The 25,083-nt window shown below is 37.5% G+C and overlaps 1 protein-coding gene across 1 annotated transcript; it reads left to right on the top strand.

The window, feature by feature from the left end:
• Positions 1 to 4,293: 4,293 nt before the first annotated feature.
• On the top strand, positions 4,294 to 24,069 carry LOC122351477 (pseudouridine 5'-phosphatase). The gene is made up of 4 exons (XM_043248557.1): positions 4,294 to 4,535; positions 4,817 to 5,035; positions 5,199 to 5,428; positions 23,640 to 24,069. The coding sequence occupies exons 1-4, from the start codon at positions 4,481 to 4,483 to the stop codon at positions 23,814 to 23,816; spliced, it is 681 nt and encodes a 226-aa protein (XP_043104492.1). The 5' UTR covers positions 4,294 to 4,480; the 3' UTR covers positions 23,817 to 24,069.
• Positions 24,070 to 25,083: the final 1,014 nt, after the last annotated feature.

A 25,083-nucleotide genomic window follows, 5' to 3' on the forward strand; every position in this document is an offset into this window, starting at 1 on the left:
ATATCAGACAGAACACAGCTGGTTGGGTTAAATGTTTTTAACCAACCATGCTAGTTTTTAAAAAAAAATTTGTTTAATTAGTTTAAATCTGTTAAATTGTTGTTTAGTTAATATATTGCTGGCTGTACTAGAACACACACACACACACACACACACAGAATTACTATAGGCAACAGCAATAATCAAAAGAGTATAGTTTACAATATTAGATACATTTAAGCTTACATACATTTAACAAGCATTTTATACCTAAAAATTTAACATTTTTTAAAAAGTGTATATTAAAGTGTATTCCACCGTTCTCTGTGGTCATTTAATGTCATGCCGGTGTGTTGCTGAAATCTGAGCCAGTGAAGGGCCGCTGTTCGTAGGGGAGTTTCAGGTTTCACTCGTAGCTGAGCGATGCTGTGACTGACTCCAAAACCTGCCCATAAACAAACAGTGCTGAGATTAGAGAACACACTTTAGCATCAAATTAAATTAAACTCAGCACTATAAAAAATAAAATCAATGTATGTTATGCAAGGCAAAAGCATTTCCATCAAACGAAGCGACCGCCGCTGATGCAGCTGACTGACATCTCATCCTTATGTTGCATTGCATAAATAAAAAAAACCAGCACAATAAAGACCTTATAAATGAAAAAAAGAGTCAACAAATCTTTATTTCGCTGATGAAGTGCACCAAAATGGTGGCGTTGAGAACCACTCTCTCCTCTAGTGGACATAAAAAGTCTGTAAAATTGCTCTGACCATAACTCAGCAGCTGGGATGTTTCTTCAGAGACCCAATGGTTGGGTAGAAAGAAATAACCCAGCCTTAAAAATGACCCAGTGAATTAGGCCCTGCTTACACTCGTTTGTTTTTGTTTTTAAAACAGCATTTTAGAATGAAAACGATAATCTGACGCTTTCACTGTGTTTCAGAAATGATTCCCTGTTCTTTTAATGAAAGACACATCTATGTGCTTGAAACGGTCAAATGAGGAATTTAAGTACAACAATAAGCATGATGCTATTGTTTACACGGCCGTCAAGGATACGCAGACTTCATGTGGGCAGCCGCTGCATCTTTTTTTCTATTTACACTGAAACACAAGTTTTCAAACTAAAACAGAGTCTTCCAAAAGTCTTAGTTTTTGGCCTCGAAAACACCACAGTAGCGTAAACGTTTAGCAAAAATTATGCATTTTAAAACGAAAATGCTTAGTTGCAGAAAAACTACTTATATCTGAAAAAAATTACCCAATGGTTGAATGGGTTAAAAAAAAGTAACCCAGCATTTTCTGAGTGTAGTAAATAGTGTTTGTTTGTTTTTTTCTAAAAATGTAAGGGCTAGGATTAGATGTAGGGTACGGCACACAAAATTGGAAACATTTCTGCAGTTTCAAAGTCAAAATCTGATTGGTTGTGGCAAGCCCCCCTCATGGAACAGGAAACCTGTCATGTTTGCAACTGTCTTAATCGAGTAAATGCTGGATGTTTTTAAAACTATGTGAAATTTTTAAAGTTGACAGCATAGGAAATGTATCCAGGGGTTTTACACACTGGCCTGTTATTGCGCTTCCACACAATATATATTGTATATATATACCTAAAAATGTACTTATTTATACCTAAATATACTTATATAATATATACCTACAAATTTACTTATACGTAATAGAATACGTGTTGGCGAACCATCGAAATAAAGTGTTTGCAGATGTTAAGCAGCCTATTAATTCTCCAATGTCTGCTAGTTGCTAGTTCTGTGTTGTGTTTGTGGTCTATTAAAATAAACAGAGTGTCTATTTATTCTTAGTGCAAATGGGCCACCTTGTTGGAAGAGGCTATTTACACTAACTCCAACCATGACCGTTTGTTTGGGATAGTCAACAAATGATCAGCCCCGGTATATGGTAAAGCATGTGCCAGAAAATCCTGCTATTTTATCATAAATAAAATGCAGATGAAATATGTAAATAACATATACTGCCATCTGCACTTAGTGTGAATAGTGTAAATATTTACACTTAGTTTAAATAGAATGTATAATATGCTAATCTAATTGCTATTTACACTAAGTGCAAACAACATCGATTGCTTTCTGCATTTATTGTAAATAGCCACTATCTCTAGACACATTTAGTTTAAATAACATCTATCACAAGAAAATGTGCAATTTTCACTTATATTTCAACTCTTTTCTAGTTTCAGCTTGACGCAGTTATCATTTTCATGTCCTGTAGCCCCGTGGTTTCAAATGCATTCGCACCCATTCGTGTACTTATGGGCGTGATGGTCTTAAAATGAGGCGCATTGTCGGACCATCGGTATTTATGAGGCAACTGAAATAGAATGCACCATTGACTAACTAAAACCAGAGCTAAAGTCAATAGCGCAAGTATTTATTTCATGTAAAGTCATAATAGTTGTTTGTTTGTATCAGAATTGCTCAAAGGGAGCAATGGACACCATCTCGGCATCACGTCGCTCTCGAAAATGGGCAAAGAGGCGGAAGCTGGTCGATAAACCACGCCCACCTAGCTCCGAGGTGCGGTCAATCAGTTTGCCACACCCTTAATTACGCAGAACTTAGGCTTAATAGAATGTAAACAGATGAGGAAAATAAGCATTAAAAATGAATAAGTGAAATCCATAGTTTTACATTCAAATCTGCCATTTAAAAATGCAGCCCTCCGCACAGAAACAAGCGCAGTGCGCCCTTCTGGATGTGCATTCACATTGTGTTTATCCACGAGGCGCGCTTCTTGCCTGGCTGGGTATTCAGTGTAACTGTGACACAACAGGCAGCCGGTACAATAGACCAGAGCCAAGCCAGAGTTGAAAGTGGGGCTACTTTTCGCTACACCCAATTAGACCTGGAATCCATAGCCTCATTAGATGCCCCATGCTGGAGGACACCCCCACTCCCCAAACATGCCTCTGCTCCTAACGAGGCTCTCACACTTTACATTGTGCTTCCAATTACCTTGTAAAATGTGAATGGAGTGCAGGCATGGCAGGTGTGTCTAGGTAGGTGCTTCTGCTTGATGGCCCTCGATGATACCGGTGTTTTGGATTTCAGGCCGAGCAAAAAAACAGGCTGAAATAGAAGGCTGAAACACACACATTGATGGTATGGCTGAGTTATTTTCTAAAAATGTTATGAGTGATGTGAAGATAGGCTATTAATATTAAGGAAAACAGTTCTTCTGTAAAGTAATGACCCCTTTTCAATATTGAAATTGTATTTTGATAGGTTACAAAAGTAGAGCACACTTCAATAAGTTTAATAAGCTACACAATCGGAGGAACCATTCATGCACATGCATGCATGACGAGTTACGTGCAGAAAATATTAAGAGAAAAATAATTAGCGTATGACCAATAGCAATAGTGTGGCAATCGTAAAACTTTGCTGTCTGACCTTCAAGAAATTTGTTTTGCAGCATCTCATAGTCGCAACCATAAAATATAATGTATTTAATTATGTCACTAGTGAAAACTAGTTTTTCTTTGCATTTCCCCTTTTTACAATAACAATGAATAAAGTATTTCTCTTAGTATCTGTCCCCCTAAAGTTGGCACGGCCTCCTTATGTTTGTGCAAAACCTGATGATTCATGCCATCCCAGCATGATTTTCTAAAGAGCATCCTGTTTGCGTCAATAGAAGCAAAGAGACTGACCTTTTGTACAAATTAGATAACACGGGCAATGCCACAAATATTCTTATTTGATTAATGAACTAGAAATAGTGCAGAGTATTTTTTTGTTTTCTTTTAAATCTTATCAATAAATATTTATTTATTTTTGTTTTTACATTTTAAAACAATTGCTGTATTTTGTTTAAAATATGCTACTCTATATATATATATATATATATATATATATATATATATATATATATATATATATATATATAGAGAGAGAGAGAGAGAGAGAGAGAGAGAGAGAGAGAGAGAGAGAGAGAGAGAGAGAGAGAGAGAGAGAGAGATACTACTAGGGGTTCAGGACATCAGTTAATTGATGTACAATTATATATAAAATCCTGACAGTTTTTGTCATATTTTGTATATTTTCTAAATCATAGCGAATAAACTGTGATGATGTGAGAAATGTTGAAGATGTCTGAATAAATTTTAGTTTGACTGTCATACCACCAGTTTAAGACCGTCAGTGCGAGGAGTTGAAAAACTGCATTTCCCATAATCCTTTGCAACAAGGATGGCGAGTTAAAAGTTGCCCTGCGTTTTTACTGAACAGTTAATCGCAGATAGAAGAGGGTTAAGTAAAAATCAATTATGTTTTTACGAAGGCATGAGAAATTGACTTCACATTCATATGTATTAAGCGATATATGATCTGAAGTATCCTAGAACGTGAAGCTGTTAATCTTTTGTTTTAATGTGACTGCGATTGTCCAGCAGTTTTCGCGTCGCTGTCTCTGTCAATGAAGTTCCGTGTAGTCACACAGTAAAGCAAAAGTATCGTTTAAAATGTCTTATAAACCAGTAACACACGTGCTTTTTGATATGGACGGGTTATTACTAGGTGGGTGAGAATCATGTTAAAATAAACGAGATTTAAAATCAACACACGACCTTGCATGCAGCAAATAGGCAACACTGTAGCTATTTATGGAGTCGCTTCAAACATCTGTTATACTATATATCTATTGTATTATACATTCGACGTGCAGTAGTCACCCACTCTTAAGCAGTCTTAATACTTATAAGTTTCTGTGTTATATGCTTTTCATACAATGCCTTTTTGTCCCTCCATTTTATACTCTATTACTGCATGTTTTTATTTGTACTTTGTATCTCTTTCAGATACAGAGAGGTTGTACACGGTTTCGTACCAGGAAGTTTGTGACAGGTTCAATAAGCAGTACACCTGGGAAGTGAAGTCCTCTGTGATGGGCAAGAAAGCTCTGGATGCTGCCAGGATCATAAGAGACAAGATCGATCTCCCCATGACCCCCGAAGAGCTCCTGGATGAGACCAGACAAATTCAGCAGCGATTATTTCCCACGGCCTCTCTCTTGCCAGGTAATGAAACTGTAAGGTGATTTCGCAACAGAGCGTGAAGGAGGGAGTCAGTAAAGCATCTAGACCGTATGTTTGCCACAAAAGTCACTCGGAATTAAAGGTTCGAGGTCAGGTCAAACTGCGTGGTTATTCATTTAAGCGACCGTTTCTTATGTCGTTTCAGGTGTAGAAAAGCTTATCAATCATCTGCACAAGCATGGAATTCCAATTGCTGTTGGCACAAGCTCAGCAGGTCTAACTTTCGAGATCAAGACCAGCCGTCATAAAGACTTCTTCAGCCTCTTCAGCCACATTGTACTTGGAGATGATCCCGAAGTAAAGAATGGCAAGCCACATCCTGACATTTTTGTTGTTTGTGCCCAGAGATTCTCTCCCCCAGCCAACCCTGAACAGGTAGGAGTGAATCTATTCTATTCTTACAGCATTGTTAACCAACTATTGATGCAAGTTATGTCATAATTCTAATGAATATTTGCAAAGTTTTGTGCTTGGAACCACGGCTGTCGACCTGTGGTTAGTTTCTTGTTTGTATTACATGCATTTTTTAAAGTCCTTATCTTGAGCAAAATAAGCAAGCTGGTATTAATCTGTGCAGTATACATTATAATCTGCATCTTTCATTTCTAGTATACGCAAATTTCGTTTATGTCTTTTTGTTTGTCAAGAGATTTAAAGCCATTTTTGGAGAGTGCATGTGTACATGCTCTAGTGTGTAAAAAAAAAAAAAAAAAAAGTATTTTAAAATATTTAGCCAATCACCAGCGTGAAGCTTCCAGCCGTTAGTGAGTTTGTTTGCTGGGCGTCACCTCTTTTTTTGACAGAATATAATCAAGTACAAACAGTAGCTGTTGTTGAAAAGTTAATTCTTTAGTAAGAGTAGATTTGTGCATACCTAAACAGTTTGCTGGCATCCTGAATATGATCATATGCATAATAGAAGGCTCTGGTGTCCCTACAAGCTATGTCAGGAATTGTAATATAGGTTTGTCTAGAGCTGGTGCAATAAAATTAATAATAATAATAATAATGATAATGATAATGGCAAAAATGTAGGCATACATTTGTTTTGTTTTTCTGTGTTATTATTTATCTATTTAGTTCTATTGCATTACAAGGTGTTTTGCTGCATATTTTTGGACTCAAGTGTCAAAACCAATACAGTGTCTTTTTTGTTGTTTCATTAATTAGAAAGTTGAAGAACACTGTTTTGCTTTTGCAGCAGACATTACAAATTCAAGTTCAACATTTAATTAATATGTCCGTAAAAAACTAATTAAGTGGCAGGTTTACTTTCGGCGCTAATGCGAACTCTTTTTGGCGTTCAAATAGTACTGTCAGGATTTACTAAAGACATGCAGTGCCAGCGAAGAACAGGCATGTTATTTTTTTTGCACCAGAACCTACTGAATATTCACTCGTAGTAGTGTCCCTTTCATTTACCAGTGTTTGCACTCATCAAATTACTGGTATTTGCTTTATTGTTTAATGGCCAATCTATTTATCTATTTCGCTCCTGTGTTGTAAATAGATCACCCGAGGTGAATATGGCCTCTGCTTTTTTTTTTTTTTGCGACTATCATAATTTGCAATGCGCTTTGCATATGGCATTGGTCATTATGTAAATGAAATGTTGTGTCTGTGTTCCTTAACTTGCACATCGTCAGTAAATCATTCGCTGAAATGTTCATGCGCATCTCGATGTTTTGGAGCCGTTTATTTTTTTAACTGACGTAAAATAAGCCTTGGTGACCGTAAGAAATTTCAGCTTTTGAATCAGTACACGGGTGTTATTATGTGTGATATTGCTTTTATGAGTTATTAAGCGGTAATCATTAGGGAAGTTAATTTAACCATTTTTTATATATATATTTGAAATACTGTTATATATTTTAAAAGCAACTTCGCATGGAACATAGCCAATCAAATTAGAGGACTAACTGTAGCGTAATGTAATTATTTAAATTTAATTAGTAAAGTATAGTCAAATGTTATAGCCTTTGTTTGAATTACCCCAAGCTGTTTAAACAGGTCTGTGTGTGCTGTGTATTTCAAACAAACTCCCTGTTTTTCCAAATCCAGTTTTTTTGGATAATTATCTTTCCTTCATTTTTTAATTTCTTCTGAAAGTCAGCAACAAATTGCATATAAGACATTTAAACCTGACTGTGAGATGAGAATTGGAGCACACACACACACACACACACACACACACACACACCTACACAGACACGCACACACACACACACACACACCAAAACATGCTAAAGTGCTATGAATCCGTGAACACTGAACGTTTGAGTTATCTATGTCTTGCATGCCTCTTCGTTGGCCGTATTAAAATGCAAATGATAGAGCCATTTATTCATTCGTAAATCTGTATGGTGAGATGAACTGTTTAAAGCCTCTTGTCTGTTCTGTAAGTGGCAAGCTGCTAATTTTCTTCCTTAATTGCCTTACATGACGCTTGCTAACAAAGTCTAGCAGGAAATAATCAATCACAAATAGGGATTAACTAGATGCATGTTTTACACCGCCAAAAAAACCCTTTGCTAAAAATGGTAAAAATATGGCAGGAAGAAGAAACGGGACTATGAATCGACTTGTTTCTTTTGTCCTTGAGGGACTGAAATTTGCTCCTTTTGGATTTTGTTCTGTTCTTGGATCGACTTCCTTTAGCACAATAATACCCGTTCAGGGAGAGAATAAGGACCTGAGCTTAAAATGGAAAACACAGAGGGCATACTTGAAGACTATTTATATATTAGACATCTGTCTGTTTTTTATATATCATACTGCTCAGTTATTCAGTATAGTTCAGAATATGTAGTTCTCTGTGATATTTGTATTTCAAGTAACAAAGCATAAATTTATTTTTTTTAACATATAATAATTTTTATATATAACCTTCCCAAGTGTGAAGTGGATTTTTTTTTAAATGGTAAAGTTTTTTACGTGTAAAATTTTATACTCTTTTCAAAATTGGTTAGTTTGGTTCTTTATTGAAGAGCTTAAAAAAAAAAACCCTCTAGAGAGAGAAAATATATTTACTTTATGAGAGTAAAATTCATGTCCCCGCTTTACTCTCATATCAGTCGCCATGGTTTTCTAGTTTTTGTTCCCAATCAGAGATTTTCTGTTAGCCTCAAGAAAATGCTGTTTTTAGAGTATGTTCCAGCTTAACATACTATTGTTACTGGTATAATTAAATTTCTTAAAGCATTGATTAAACATGCACATGCACCTTGACAGGATCAAAAACATCAATTCTCAAATATGGCAAAACGATTAAAGTCAGCAATCCATTTCAAATACAAAATCTGATCTGTGTCACACACAGTTTCATCTCAAGGTAATCTTGCTTTATATCTCAAAAGAGTCTTTAGTTTTATCATATTTATCTCAGAATTCTCTCAGAAAACAAGAGTCAATCAAGAGCTCACAAGCACTTGCGTCGATTAACAACAAAACATGGACACTTGATGCATGTGACTTACTGTCTGCAGTTACGAACCCTTGACAATCTTTTCTAGCTGGGAACGCTACATTTTTCAGTATCAAATGATGTGCGAATCCAGCGCAGGAATGGGCCTTGTTTATAAAACGTTCTACATTTCCAAAACGTATGTGAACCTGGGAGGAGTGTATTTGGCGCAGAAATACTCTGTCATATGTCCATTTCAACCCCAAGATGATTTATTTATTGTTATTAATCACATCACACGTCAGATGGCAGATGGCAGATGGTCTCTTTTTGACAATGTCTTTCATACTTTTCTGGTCACAAGCAGACACAAGGCTCCCCGATTGCATCCAAAATGTCTTCAATTGTGTTCTGGTGAGGAACAAAGTTTTTACTGGCTTGGAACGACATGGGAGCGAGTGATTAATGACAAAGTTTTTATTTTGGGGTGGAGTAATGTGCATTATTTAAACGCATGTATACATATTTTTATAATTGGGTTAGTTGTGAGAACTACTGGTACAGTACGTCACTGAGCTTCAGTTAAGCCCATTGGAGACAGTGCATGACTGGACTGCAGCAGCAATTTGCAGAGAGAAGTTTGCAAGGCACCACTCTGTGAATTCAAATTACCTTTACAATATGATTGTGGTAGGCCTAACTGCTGGATTTATCTCCTACACTTCCTTTTCACACGATTAGTTTGACTGACTCACTTTTGTGGAAGAAGCCTTTTTGTCTTTTCAGTAGGAAGTGGAAGTAATTGACATCCAAAGTAATTTAATTGCCATTGTTTGTATGGGAAAAACATTTCAGACATTCTGCAGAATATTTTCTTTTTTTTTTGTTCTGAAGTGAAGAGAAAGTCACGCAGCTTTGGAGCGACGCAGAGCTAAGAAAAATGATTGTATGTTTTAATTTATCGGTGAACTATGCATTTAATTATGAAATGGTGCTGGATTTTTCTCTCTTCGGTTTTAGAGTTTCAAGAGCAATCAAAAGCTAAAGCAGTAATGGATCATTTTCATCTGAGGGTATATTTACATAGAACAAGTTACCTGAGAACTCAAGTAAGTGACACCAATGATCGATCTTAAAATCAGCCATTATGCTGCTTTTAACCTAATTCGACATTTAATAACGTGCTATATCTATAAACAAATGTGTCAAAAAGGAGTACATTTTTATCTTTGCGATTATAGCATCCTTTTCAGGAACGTTGTGCAGTTTAATTCATTAGACAGCAGTTTTCTGCAGCACTGCATATGGAACCACTCTCAACCGTCTGGAGAGGCTCAGTGTTCTTCAGTACATCTGAATGAAACCCAATGAGAGGCTTTAGACTGCGCCTCTAAAATAACTGTTATTTAAAGTAAATAATGGTAATATGGTCACTTTAACCATCATAATTGCGCAATGCTTATGTGATGTCATAGAGCAATGCTTATGGTCAGCAGGGCTGTGCTTTGGTTTTAAGATCTTTCTTTCTCTCTAAATAAAGAAGAAAGCAATACAGAGTCTACCTGCCTCTGTTTCATGTTTTAGCCCACAGATGACCTTTTTTGAGGTGAGATGACACGCACAAACCAAAAAAGAAATTAATAAATAAAAATAAATAAAGAAGTCGATAAGGATAAGCTTTTCCGCAGCACCACTGAACATGTTTCAGCGTCACAGTCCACCGGCAGGGTCACCAGAGACAAAGCGCTGAGATACAGATCCAATGCTCCACTGCCACTGACTTACAGCGCAATTGACTAGTAGAGATCCCATGAGACAGAACTCAAATCTGGTGAGTGGATGTCCACCTGCACAGCCTCATAAAAGTTTTTAGTACTTCTGTGTTTTCTCAAAACTCTTTTTTTTTTTGAGGAAAGTATTTTTTATTATTTTTATTTTTTTATTTTATTATTCATGAATATGCCTTTATAAACATTCAAAGCTCTCACATGAATTGATTGTATTGGACTTACAGAATACAGAAACAGCCATGTGTTACGTCCAAAACTCTTGTTATATTTGAATGGTACAAGAACCGGTACATTTAATAATTTCATACCAAATATTTGTACCGAATTTTTTTGAAAAACCGTAAACCAGCCATCAATTTAATGAACTTTAGACAGACTCTACAGTGGGAAACATTCCATCACCAGCAGCTAAACATCCTTAAAAGGGAAACATAACAAGAACTGTATTTGAATTCTGTCACATTGTCAAGTGTATGCGACCACACCAGCTCCCCGAGAATTCACAGAAATTTGTCCAGTCTATTAGGAGCACAGATTCTGCATCCCACTCTTGTACAGGTCACCTGCAGTGGGCTGGCACCAGGAAAAGCTTGAGCAACAGCTAGGCCAGATGGGTTGACAGAGGTAGGTCGTCCACGTCAATGTGCCACAGCTAGCAGATTTGGCTGTTTCAGGTGTCTGTGAGCTGGTTTAAGTCGCTCAATTCAGACAGATTCTGACCATCCACCTACATCAATTAAGAATTTCTTATCCAGCCCATCATATGGCTGCTTCAGTGGCCCTCTGTGTGCATCACGTTGAAAGAACACACATTTTGCAGAAGACCAATCATTGGAAACCTAAGCCTTGTGAAGTGTTGTGATCCAGACCATGGAGTATTGATACTAGAAACAAAGTCACTGAACACAAGTTCTGCTGAACAAGCCAGCAAGTCCTCCTTAGGAGCCGTTGGAAAACCCAGCAACACCCAAGGGACCCAGTCATACCAGTTGTCATCCTTCAGGGCAGTCTGAAGGAAAACAAAAATGATGAATGTAAAGGCAAAGCAACCACTGATGAAACACACTGTTTCCGTTCGTAAGGTCGAAACTGGCGACTATGCATTGGCGACCATGCATACCTGACCAAAGCCACGATGACCTGTTGTTTGTATTAGTCAATACAAAACAAGTGTTTTAGGAGCACCATACTTGACTCTCACTGGGGGCTCATTTAACAGGCTCACCACTCACACAGGAATGGAGCTGCTGAGCGAAACTACAATGTACTGATACTTTGTGTTACCTGCAGTGATGTCTCGCAGCGCAAACTGTGCCTCCACCTGTGAAAACCATGCCATGGGTTGCCGTTCCCAAAACCCTGGTAACTTAAGAGCGACTGTGTTGGCCTGTGTTGACAACAAACTCTGGAAACGTCCAAAAGTATCGGGGTCACCACATGTAGATGTTCACGCAAAGAAAAAAAAAAGGACATTAAAATTGGATAATCGCTTTAACAGTCCGCCATTGGAAACTAAACCACCTTAAAGGGGAAACATAACAAGAACTGTTTGTAAATTCTGTTACATCTGTAAGTGTATGCTGCCACGCCATTATATTCTATTTAGTACTAACCCGAATAAAGTATTGCATGTGAAAAGTGTTTACATATACTTCCTGTTGTAGCCACAAAGATTAAAACGCCTAGTATTAGGTCTTGTATTTGATTGGCTGAGTGATGTTACAAAATCCGGTCACTATTCACATTAGGTGGCCTTAACTGCTATGTACTTACACGGGTAAGGTTAGGGACAGATTTGGTGGTATGGGTAAGTTTAAGGGTAGGTTAAGGTATAATGGATGGGTCAACATCCATTACAGCTTACACACTACAAAAAATTAATTACAGTTTTAACTACATATTGGTATTTGAAAAAAAATACATTTAAGTACAATGAAAGACATGTATGTACACAATAAGTGCATTGTATCAAATCATTCATTTAAATGTAAGGCCAGCTAATATAAAGTGGGACCCAAAATCCTTATATTTTGCTGCTGGCACTGGGCCTCGGGTCTGTTTGCATCTCTCCACTTGTCTGTGTTTAGTCAAGATTTACATCAGACATCTCATTCCTTATCCGTTTCTGTTAGAAGAGCGTCACAAGTCTTAGTTGGTTTATTAATATCAAAAGTCCATGGTCCAGTCAGCTGGGTCTTAAATTGTGATTAAAACCTGCATCTCCCCTGATAACATATGAAAGTAGTACTGAGAAGCAATCGACAGAGCGATCAAGAAAAAAACAAATGCCGCTGTGTCGTGTGCCTACCTTAATGTGAAGTTTGTGTGCTCCAACGTTATATTTGCCCGTGCATGTAAAAAAAGAGAAAGAGCAGGTGAAACAACAGGGAAAGAAGAGGGGAATTTAGAATGAGGAAGGGATCTAAGAGACTGATAGAAAAGGACGAAGGAAGACGGAAGGAGATTGGCCGTTCTGTACTTTGCATGTTTGCAGCATCACTGCCTCTTTGTATGCACCACGAATTTCTTATCCTTTTCAAAATGGTTTAAGAAAAAAAAAAAGAAAAATGTAATATAATGCAGAAGTCTTCTGTTTCTCTTGGTCTCTGCTTTTCTATTTTGCCATATCCTCATGAACACTTTATAATAAAGAGATCAGCCCAAAATGAAATTTCTGTCATCATTTATTCACCCTCATGTAATTCCAAAGCCAAATCATTTTCTTTCTTAAGTATACCACAAAGGCGATGTTTGACTAGATGTTTATGCTGGCTGCTTTTTTACATTTAAAGATAAAAATGGCCAGGGGCTGTTAAGCTCCAAAAACGTCCATATTACTTTTGCGCTACATAAGAAATGTCTACAAAATAACACCAAAAAGTGTATTTATGTGTATTTTGAATTGCATTTTGTTGTGTTTTTGAGTTAAATGGTGCTAGTAATTTTCTGCAGAACATTTTGCATTATCCTTTTGCTGCAGGTTTTTCCCCTCCTTACAGAGATATTGCACATCTTCTGAAAGCTTTGAGTGAGGATTAGACTGTTATTCACTGAAAATCTTCTTCTTCTATAACGCCACAGGTCTCTTACTTCTTCAATTTTGCATCAGTGACAGAAAACCTGCCGTGACACTCTTTTACATGTCTAGAAATATTTTTGTTACAAAAACCCATCAATCTGCCTCAGAAGACCTGATAACCCCCTGAAGGCGTATAGGTTAGTTTTACATCGCAGTACTTGTGGATTAAATATGACTAACAGAGTTTACGTATACATTTCAAATGCATTTTAGGATATTTATTAAACATATTTGAATTCTAGTGAAAATCAATGAATTGCAAACTGAATTCAGTTTGTTCCCAACCTAAAAATTCACACCTTATAATACGTTTTTGGCCGATTTTTTACAGGACGGTTTTCAGTTTGTTCACGTTAGTTAGAATTGTGTTGACTAACAAGATTATATTACAACTGTTTTAGAAATAAAGTCCTGAATAATAATTCAATTGAATGAAATTTGACATTTGAATGATTCGTATATAGCAAATTAAAAAAATAGCCTTATGGACTACATTTATGGTGATTTTTTGGCTATATGGGGGTCTTTTGACTATAAAGAATTGAGCAGCATGAACATTCTACCAAAATCATACAGATTTAGAACGAAATGACGGTGAGGTGAGAGTGATCTACTCATTTAACTATTTTATTATGCAATTTAAAAACAATTGATTAATTCTGTGCCATGTATTTTCACACTAGATGAGATGTCCTTGGGGCAAAGCGAAAAAGGTTCGAGAAGAAATGCCAGAGTGGCACCTCTTTGTTAAGGCAATTGCTGGTGCTAATGTAGCTGTCGTTTCAGGAGGTCAGCGGTTCAGAAGTTGCTCTTGAATTATCTTTCAACCTTTAAAACCTGTGAAAAGACATTGAAATTCAAAGAACTAGCATCATTACTTTGTGCTATTATCTCACGTGGAAGCTTGCAAAGGTGACAACCCTCTGAAACATTCTGCTGATTTAAAACATTATATATGTGATCAAAGCTCAAGGACGTAGCAGGTAACGAAAGTTACCAGAACCAAGCCAGCGTGATTCATGTCATTTCAGAACACTGACATCTGAGAGAAGGTCTGGATATCAATGAGAAAAAAAATATTCCAAGCATGGATGTCTGTCTGTGATCGCAGACTGTTCATCACCCTGCACCAGGATACTCTCAATAATATATGTGGGTTCCTGCTCTTCAAAGGGAACCTCAGATCAAAAATTAATCCTTCTCTATTGTGCATGCATTGGCCTTGGACATGGTCAATATATGGTTTCCCTTTGAAAAAAAACACTCGTTTTGCTTTGGTGTTTAGATCTTTTAGATTTTTTTTCTTCCTCAGGATCGAACTTGACAAGTCTCGAACACATAGAAACATGCATTTCCCACAGCAAAGAGATCAGGTCTAACTATCGCCAAACCGGGCCATTAATCAGCTCAACCTTTTCAAGTTCATTCTAGCTAAGAGCAGAGTAGCATTAGAGAGGGAATTTAAAGGCAACTTACTGATCTCCATCCATTGCGTGCACGTGGTGATGTGAGGAAGGCCAGCATGACATGAATACTGAGTAGTCTTTCCAGAGGCATGGGAGCCCTCTCATGCATGTGAGTAATGTATGTATGCCCAGTCATCTGTCTCCATTGTGACCTGAGGCAAGGAAGTGGACCACCTCTTTCTGGAAGAGTCAGAATTTTTCGCATCCCTCAGTGCTGAGCAGTGCAGTGAAGGGAGTGGAGCTCTTATAAAAGGTGGGTTCAGTCCCATGGCTTAGATTAATGAAACATAGAGGAACCAAAGTTCGTGTTCTTGTGTGAACACGAAGGAAGTCGCATTTTTGCCGCCATCTATCATAATGACAGAGAAAGAGTGGTGTGATCCATATTTGAGGTAGAGCAGGACAAAAGATGAGAGAATGTGGTTTTTAGGAAGTACAAAACCCAGTGTTCACTGATTCTTTTTGTGCTAGATTCAAACTTTGTGAATTTGTCAGTGGTGTGAGGTACTCGAGAACTAGGCATCCATGTAGTTTTGAAACTGATTAATTGTTGGGTTGTGTCAGTGACTAGTCAATGAGCCTTAGTGAAGCGCCGTATAATTGGCCTGAATTTGGTGTTGTCTAAGCCCAGTTGAGCACTTTTCTTTGGGAGTATGTACACAAGTCACATTCTTGCATAAATGGTTTGCAGTGGAAATTAAACACTCAAAATGAAAAAAAAGCAAGTGTGACTTGTTTGCGAAAAAATAAATAAGAGTCGCAAAGACCACTATAAATGCTTCTTTCAAATCTTAATGATGTGATTTCAAAGATATTGACAAGGCAGTTAACAGTCTTTCATGCCAGACTGTACAATAAATTGTAGGCAAGACATCATCCGTCACAAAAGTCACAAAAGTCCAAAAGAATGTGAAGTCTATATTATGATATTTCAGTATGCAATGTATGTACACAGTACACGATCTTCCAAATATTTCAGTACACAATGTATGTACAGTACACAATATTCCAGCCTGAGGTGACAAATATATATAATTTTTTTCCCCCCCAAAAGCTAACACTAGGTAAACACAATGCTAATTAAATTGATTCCGTTAGAATGATTAAAACTATGCTAATTGACAAGCTAGTTGTAGACTTAAATGTAAATATTATTCAGGTACAAACAAACTGTCTGCTGTATTGTACACATTGTTGAATACAGAGAAATTTTGGTTTGCTTAAGTCAGTAGTAAAGCATTTTGTGCGTGCGTGCGTGCGTGCGTGTGTGTTTAGTTTCCAATGTCTGTGTTCAAGGCTGATACTGGAATCTTCCTTAACCAAGCAGTGCTTCACAATCCCTCTTAGCACTTTATCAACCCACAGCTTTGTGCAGAGTGGAGACCGTGCCGAGTTCAAGACCTCATGAAGTGTGTGAGTGGGCTGAAGAAGTGGAGTGTGTGTGAGTTTATTGAGGAGCTTTGCCATATCGATCACCCGCCCAAGTCCCTCTGAAGAACATGCCAACTGGGTGTTGAGAAATGCAATTTAAGATTAGACCGAATATATCATCCAAAGATGGGCCCCAATTGTTCGCTGAATCCTTTGAAATATGTAGAGATATGTCCGTGGAGAAATTAAGTAAGCGCTTTTTGAATAGACTTTGTCATCAAGCACAGAACTTGTGAAAGTCTATTTAAACTGTCGTCTGTAAAAACAAAATTGCTGACTGAAATGCCTTTCCGACCTCTGAGGGTTCCGTTTAAAATTATTTGTCATATTTGGTAGAACAGGCCATTTGAGGCTGAGGCTGAGGCAGTGATGGGTGAAGATTGCATTTATCCAATGATGTTTAAGTTTTATAGTGAAACAGTAGGCATGGTGTTTTGGTCATCTTGACCAAATAAAGTGCTCACTGTCAAGCGTGGGTGTCATCAGTCTGCTTTCTCCCCATCACACATTACCCATCACGTCGGTTCTGGCCAGCCACAGGCCCACTGATCATTTAGAAGATGCTGTCAGCAATCTGTCAAATTCTCCACAGAACTTAAACAGCCTTGTTTACTGACACATATATTCACTCATACCTATAGTCACGTGGCATGTGTACAGTCACTTATGTGACTCACATGTTAATCCACTTGATGTTGGGGACACGTTTCCCTCTCGTGTTGTTGTCATCTCTGCCTGGTCATGTTTGAGTTTTGGCTCTATATCAGAGCAGATGGACTCGGGCGAGTGACCACAAACTGGCACCAAGCCATTAAATCGTGTTTACTTGTCATGAGCGTTGTTTAGCATGACACTTGCGCATGCTACGGTATAGCCATTTTTGCATGTGTTAAAATTATTATTTGTTTTCTTTGATAGAACAACTGAATATGCTAGAATATGCTAATATCTATCAAAACGTTCCATTCATCCATCGATCCATTAACATATTCCTTCCATTCAAATATGTCAACTGTTTATTAAAATATTTCATCCATCCATCCAACCATGAAAATATACACCTGCCAATCAAAATTTTGATTCATCCATCCATTGATGAAAATATATCATCCATACATCTGTGCATGCATTAAAATGTCCCATCCGCATATCAAATAAAATATTCCATTCAACCGTGAATCCATTAAAATGTTTAATCCCTTAAAGCATTTATTCATTCATTCATTAAAATCAGCAATCCTTCCATCTTTACATGCACTATTGGGGTCATTTTTTCAGTTATTATTAGTATTATTTTTTTAATTATCTTTTCGAAAGCATTAAATTGACCAAATGTGATAGCTAAGACATTCATTAAGATCAAAAAAAATTGTTATTGAACAAAAATATATATATATATATATATATATATATATATATATATATATATATACTACAAAAATATGAAACTGTTTTCTATACTGATAATAACTCTCCTAAAGGTCCCCTGAAGTGCCTTAAAACATGTGGGGATGTAATTTCCACTGAAACAGGAAGACCGCTTGGTAAAGCCGCATTTAATAGCCACAGTCCAGGTGTGTCTCGCACATCCTGGAAAGTGAAGCTGCTGGCTGGCTATAGTACCGGTCATAAACCTCACCCGTTCCATGTAAACAAATGAGACTTGAGTCACTGTGAACAAGTGACCAATCTCAGCCACAGCTATCTATTTATAGTGTAGGGGGCAGGCGCTTCAGATTCTAGAGAGCATTTGATTGGTCAGAAGATTTGGTGAAAAGCTGAAGTACGTTTGTTTTGCCGGAAGTGACAGAACTGCACGTTTTTAACGCTTATATCGTCTACATCTGAATTTTGCCACTGTTTTGGAGCACGCTGGATTATAGATAACCTTAAGACTAACATATTGATACTAACACCCCAAAAAACTTTCATTTTGATTACAGGGGGACTTTAAGCAGCAAATCTGCGTATTAGTCAGAGTTAATAACACAATGTTAATTGAGCCAGACAAGTAATACTGAGTTTTTTAAATAAGGCACAATGCATAATGAGTTTAATTTGCATAGAAAATAGGCATGTTTGTGCTAAAATAAAATAATGACAGTGGCTTTTAAATTCTCTGTGCTTTTTACGGGTAAAACTAAAGTGCGGTTTGTTAAACAGACAGTTTTTTCAAATTCTGTACACAGAGTCTTTAGTTTTGAATAGTTTTTTGTTTGTTGTTGCTGTTGAAACAGAGGGAACAAGAGGGAACTCAGAGGGAACAAGACGAAGTCTCCCTGTCAATTATTAACAGACTTGTGGGGACTTGTGCTAACACATTCCTTCAGGGCTGCATCATGCAGTGCACATAGGACGTGTGTTGCGTTTCATAGGCACACATCCATCTGTGAGATCTCACAAGAATAAGTAACTTCATTTATAGTCTGTCCACTACGCATGAGAAACGCATCAGTGATGTGTCTTCTCTATAAAACACGTGATGTTAGTCACTCTGATGTTGCCTAGACGAGATGGTCATCTGGCCCCTGACATTTCCCAGAGCGCTGGACCGTAGATGGACTGTGTCAGGTCATCTTTGCATCATCCTAGAATTCATGTCTAGTCATTAAGTGTGGCACGTTTGCCTGTGCGTGCTAGAGATTTTGGGGCATCCTGGAAGTGCTAAATATTATGGCTTATGTCATCCTCTCTATCTGTTTATATCCCACCATGTTTTTTTTTGTTTTTAATTAGACATGCGAACATCTACCTGCTAAACTATTGTTAATTTCTATGTATTTTTAGCAATAGGTTTGTTGTAAAAATACCCCTTACAGTTTTCCTCATTAATGCCCATTACTGTAATAAGTCTTTGTGATGTTGAGTACAATGTCTACTCGCGTTAAGCACAACAAGGGGGTATTCACACCTGTCTCGTTTGGTTCGATTGAAACACGCTCAAGATCGTTTCCCCCTTTAGTGCGGACCCTCTGGGCTGGGTTGAATACAGTAATCGCACTCTGGTGCTCAGCAAACAACTGAACCGAGACCCGGCTGAATATCTGCTCTCGATTTGGTTTTGTTTTGTTTAAGGTATGAATATAATACGACCCAATTGCAGAAAGCAATGCCTCTTTTGAGTTAACAGGCTTCCGTAGTTGGAGTTGCCTTGTGGGAAGGTTTGTATTTGCTAGCCAAAATGGAACATGCGTGAAAGCCTGCTATCGTTTTCCGATACTCACCGTTTTATTTTTAATAATTTTCAATTTTCCACTTTCAATTTTTTTATACAAAGTCCATTTTCTGCGCAGTGCCACTGTCAGTGTGCCATATAGAAGAGCATGCTCTCTCCACCGGATTCATAGTGCGTCTGTAAAAAAATATCAATTGCACTACAAAAACTCTCTATTTGACATCTAAAACGAAACGTTCAACGGTGTGAAAGCAAACCACACCAAACCAAAAAATAAACAATGTATTTGGTCTGGACCAAAACAAGTGAACTAGCAGAATTTCCTGATTCTGCTAAGATATGAGTTGGCTGGCATGTGCTAGATTCAAAAACATAGTCCAACAGGTGTTTGCAATTTACTGCCTTTGATATTTTATTCCTTTTTTTTTCTTTTGTTGTAGAACAGCAGACAGACAGCAGCATCCATTTTTCTTCTTTTTTATCTATCTATCTATCTATCTATCTATCTATCTATCTATCTATCTATCTATCTATCTATCTATCTATCCACAGTGTGTGTGTGTGTGTGTATATATATATATATATATATATTTATTTATTTATTAATTTTTTCTTGCAAACAACTCTGCTGAAAGGAGCCAGTATTTGTCTCTTACTAATTTTTAGGCGCTGATTCCAAAATAGTATGTTTCGTTGCAGCCTGTCACACTTTTATATCAAATGCATCTTGTGGAATTTTTGCTTTCAACAACCATTTGTAAAGTCAAGAAACCTTGTGTTATGCTTTCATCAGCAGAATAGCTGCCACAAAAATACATGGTTTCTGTCTTTCTCGAAGTCAGATTACAACTGTTAGTTCAACTCTCAGCCCATTTTTACATGCATGACATTTTATGCCTAACCCCAAGAATATAATTGGAAAAACTTTCATTCTTATTGTGTGCGGAGAGGGGGAGAGAGAGAGAGAGAGAGAACGGTGATAGAAAGTTATTAATTTGTTTATTTTCCCACAAAATGCAGAGCCAATTAAGAACTTGTTAACTGGATTTTGGGGGTGATCCAAACCTGGAGTCAGACCTGTGACTCCTTTATTTAGTTCAATATGTTTGACTGAATAGCTAAAAAGAATAGCGCATTCATGCATTCATAATTTTAAGTGTAGTCAGTGAAATTGAAAGTAGTTATTGGACTATATGCTTTTGCTGTGCAGTTCTGCAAGAAATGCAGATTGGTGGAGGTGCATGATGGATGATTAGTGATGGATGGTTGTGCTTTTTCTGTTCTCTCTTTATTGTGAAACATTTTATCTCTCATTGATTTTTTTTTAGGTATTCCTATTTCTGTTTATGTTATACGAAGGGCCTAAAATTGGGATTGCTAATAAATGGTAACAAATTCTACCTTTTAGCATTTGCCCGTGTTTTGAGGTGAGAAGCAAATCCGACTGTAAAACGCTGATTCACTGTCTTAATTAGAGGTGTTTGAGACAGTCGTCTCACCCTCTCATCCCCAGCTGTCTGCTCAAGTGACGTGTGAATCTTAAGCCTTCTCATAGACTATGACTAATTACTGAATCTCTCTTGTGTTAGATGTCCTGGACCGTTTCTAATCCAACAAGATGCTCCACTTCAAATTGCTGACAGAGAAAAAGCCAGCATTTGTGCTACGCTTAGCTTTTGTCCTCGAGCTTTTTTATTTCCTTTATGTTCACAGAAATGCGTGCCTTAGTAATTATGGGTCATTTGCTGGGCTCTTTGCGTAATTAGAAGTTTTAATTGTGCCCCCGGTACAAGGGAATTAGCTAAGCTTTACTCTCCAAAGTGAGCTCCGTGCTTCCGCTGCTCTTTGTTGAGGCACTTCCACTCGTCGTACAACTGGCTTAGTGACTTCAGTCAATTAGAGTCATTCATGGAAACTCAAGTGCCTTTTTTGTTTGTTCCTGTGATGAATGGGCAAATGCGGACTCTCCGATCCTGAGGGTCAATTATATGTGCTGGGGTGGCTCCTAAGCAAGCGTTCTGACTCTAATGGCTTTTAGACCGACATGTGAAAAATAGGCCGTTTCGAGAATTCGCGTAATATGCCTATTTGGTCAAGATCAAATTTGCACCGCAAGCTAAATCAATGGATGATGCAGCTTTGAGTTTGTGCGAAATGTTTTATTTGTTATTATTCATTAAATAGATCAGCATTGACCGCACTGGTTTCTAGATATCAGCATCCGAAGCTGACAAACCCATTGTGGTCACTGAATAATTCTAACAAATAATTATTGAAATCCTTATATTAAAAGAATTGCGCTTAGCCTGTTGGTCGTGTGATATTGCTTTATATGATATAAATATATCATATATATCAAACAAGCGTGTTTTTGCCCCAAATTTTGCATTTTAGAAGTGACAAGTACATGTTTTCTTACTGAACCGTCTCAATACGGACATTTCGATATGATGTATGAGGTCTTACGATGAATACAGACAATACCCCCCAATCCAGAAGGAGGCGTCCACAGTAATGCAGTACTGTTTGATATCCCCCAGCAATGCCAGGAGTTGCACACTTGAAAACAAAGCCCCCTAGGCAGTGATTGTTCGCTGATTTTGAACGCGCCTCTTAGAAGGCACTCAGCTGTTTGTGAAATGGAGCTTTGTGCTCATGTATCCTACCTCTCTCACTTGGCACAAATCCAAATATTCCATAATATTTTCATATTTGCGATGTAACATATCTGAATGCTAAACTATTATTTATTATGTAAACAATAGGCTTTATACTTCAGTTGCGTTCCAATGATGACAAGTTTGGTTGACTGTATTTTATTTTGATAAAGTACCAACTGCTCTGTCAAGCGAGATCACTTCAGCTTTATCCTTTCCAGCAGAATCAACTTTAAACACTTATTATCTTAATAATAATAATGCACCACTATATAAAGGTTTGATTTTGTTTGCGTACACCCCCAATGAAAACCAAACATTGTGCTTTTATAAAAGAAAAACAGGTAGGATGTTACTTTCTTCCGTTTGAGTTTCCTTTCTGTTAACAAATGAAGCATATAACAAAAATGAACTGAAACTCAGCATGTAGGCTGCGTCGTATATGTAATATTCACTAAGAAAATAAAATCCCATGCTTGAAAATTGGAAAAGCTGTATGTGAAATGTTGTACGGTGGTTACAAATCGTCCAGGTTAAACAGTGGTAAATGGTGGTTACAACAGAGTGAAAGGGTTTTGACATTGTGGGCCGATATTTGGAAACTTTCTGCCCATCATGTGGTCCACTGAACTTGATTTTGTTGTGGTTTTGTTGAACTTGGACGGTATGAATGAATGACTGAGAGGACCAAAGGGAGAGAGCTAGATCAAGAGACAGATTACCTGACATTTAAAAAAAAAATGCCTTTGACAGCAGCTGTCAAATTCTCTAACAAATCATTCAAGTCATTTTATTCAAACCTTAACCCAGATGTCTCCTTTTCCCTGTTTAAAACAGCCTGTAGAAGAACAAGAGAATTATTTTCAGTCAATGACGTTCATGTCAAAATATAGGCCTGCTTTATGCACTACTGCTTTTGAAATGTTCGGTTATTACATCTCTTCTCTCTACATAGCATTAGTGTTGTCAAGAGGAACGCTATTTTATTTTTTTTGTTTACACGGAGAGAGCAGGGTTTATGACCTATAGTGAATCAAACCGCCAGATGGCAATCGAAATGTTTTGGCTTCACTTTTCAGGACATGAAAGGTACACTTGGTTTCTATTTCCTCCAGTGTCTTCAGTGTGCAGTATTGTAGCCAATCACAAGCATGTTTTTGAGCAATTAAGTCAGAATCCTCTCAATGTGTTAGAGTTCGTTCAGCATGAACGCAGCACACTTACAAAGCGTCATGAAGAAAGTATAAACAGGATGTAAGTATAGACATATTTTTTGTATCAGTTGTGTATCAGATTTATTGTTTATTAAGTATTTTCTCTATATACCGTAACTTTGCTTGGATTCTCTGTATAAGCCATTTTCTTCATGCTGCTATGTACACCCTGCAGAGTTTTCAGGGTGATGGCCATATTGAAATGTGGGACTAAATTTGAAAATGTTTTAGTTTTTTTTTGGTTTTTAAGAACCGCGATAATTGACGTCGGTGGTGCATGACAGCACTAGTCAGTATATTGAGTTCTTTGAGAATAATTTGCAAGCATTTATGTTTTAATTGATTAGTCCGTTGTGATTCTGCCTTCACAGTGCCTGGTTTTTGAAGACGCTCCAAATGGGGTAAAGGCGGGTCTGGCAGCTGGAATGCAGGTGGTGATGATCCCAGATGATAACCTGGACCGCAGCCTCACCCAGGAGGCCACCTTGCTGCTTAGAAGCATGGAAGAGTTCAAACCAGAACTTTTCGGTCTCCCAGCCTACCCATAAGAGCAGCAATCACAACAGCGATTTAAATTCCACTACGCTGTATCTTGTCATTTTTTTGAAAAATGGAATCAGGCTGCAGTGTAGCTCCTGCAATCAAAAACAGGAGAAACTAATCTCAACCATTATTTCTGTCAGCCGTGGATTTGCTGTTCAGGGACACAACTGAATGTTGATTGTTTCATTTTTGTTTAGCCAATCACGACTCTCAATCTCTTTTCTTTGACCACCCAAATAAAACCGAGACAAATTTTGATTGCGCTGCTCAATTAGCCTCAGTCAAACCATTAAGCCGTATTGACATTCTGCGTTTCAAACAATTACAGGGTGTCGTTTTCTTCATTTTTTTTCCCCTTCCAAATGCAGATGTCTTGAGTGTTTGTGCCTCTTTGTATAAATCTCTAATTTAAGCTCACAACTTTCCAGTCATGGTTTAAATTTACAGTAAGTGGCGGTTGAACAATCCCGCTCGACCAGCCGCGTTTTCTATTAGCGTTACCTTTTCCTCTTTGCAGAGGTCTATTAAAATACCAAAGAGATTTTTGAGTTTGAACCATGTGGCGTAATCCAATAAAGGGGATCCGAGAGCGCAGTCGTCTTTCATCTTCTTCCAGTGTCCGCCCTCACAGAGCTGGAGTTAGCATGTTCACTCACTTCAGCGCTGTCCAACATCTCAGAGAGTTCAAGTCTGTCTTCTTTCAGCCTTTCCCTCTGGTAGGAAGAAAAGGGTTTTTGCCAGCATCCTCTTCCTCCTCCGCATATGCCACGTCCTTTCATCCTTAAAGATGGGGTAATCTGGAAAGCTTTTCCTTCTTTAGGTCTTTCCACTCCAAGAAGGCCTTTTACATGTCATTTCACACCTGAAGGATCTAAGGCTTAGGGTCTGGAGCGTGTGCGCATATACACCAGTGTTAGAAATTTACTTTTTTATAATATTAAGAAGCAATATTAACCCTGTTGGAATTGATTTTTGGCCATTTTTACTTTTACAAAGGCATATTCTTTTATGTAAAACACAAAGTACCACCTCTTTGTAAAAGGCTTCGCTGTTGATTTAGTTATAAACGACCAATCTAAATGACGACAATTCGATTTTTAGGGGCTTTTTTAACATTATTATTATCATTTTATTTTTTCCATATGTATCAAAACAACCTGTCATCAATTTTTGTCAACATTTTCAAGTTAATTGAAATAAATTGCCAATCTGAACAATAAATGCATAAGCACAATAACGCATTTTAATCAATACCGAAACACAGCATATCGT

This window comes from Puntigrus tetrazona, chromosome 1 (assembly GCF_018831695.1).
Source record: "Puntigrus tetrazona isolate hp1 chromosome 1, ASM1883169v1, whole genome shotgun sequence".
Classification (NCBI taxonomy): domain Eukaryota; kingdom Metazoa; phylum Chordata; class Actinopteri; order Cypriniformes; family Cyprinidae; genus Puntigrus; species Puntigrus tetrazona.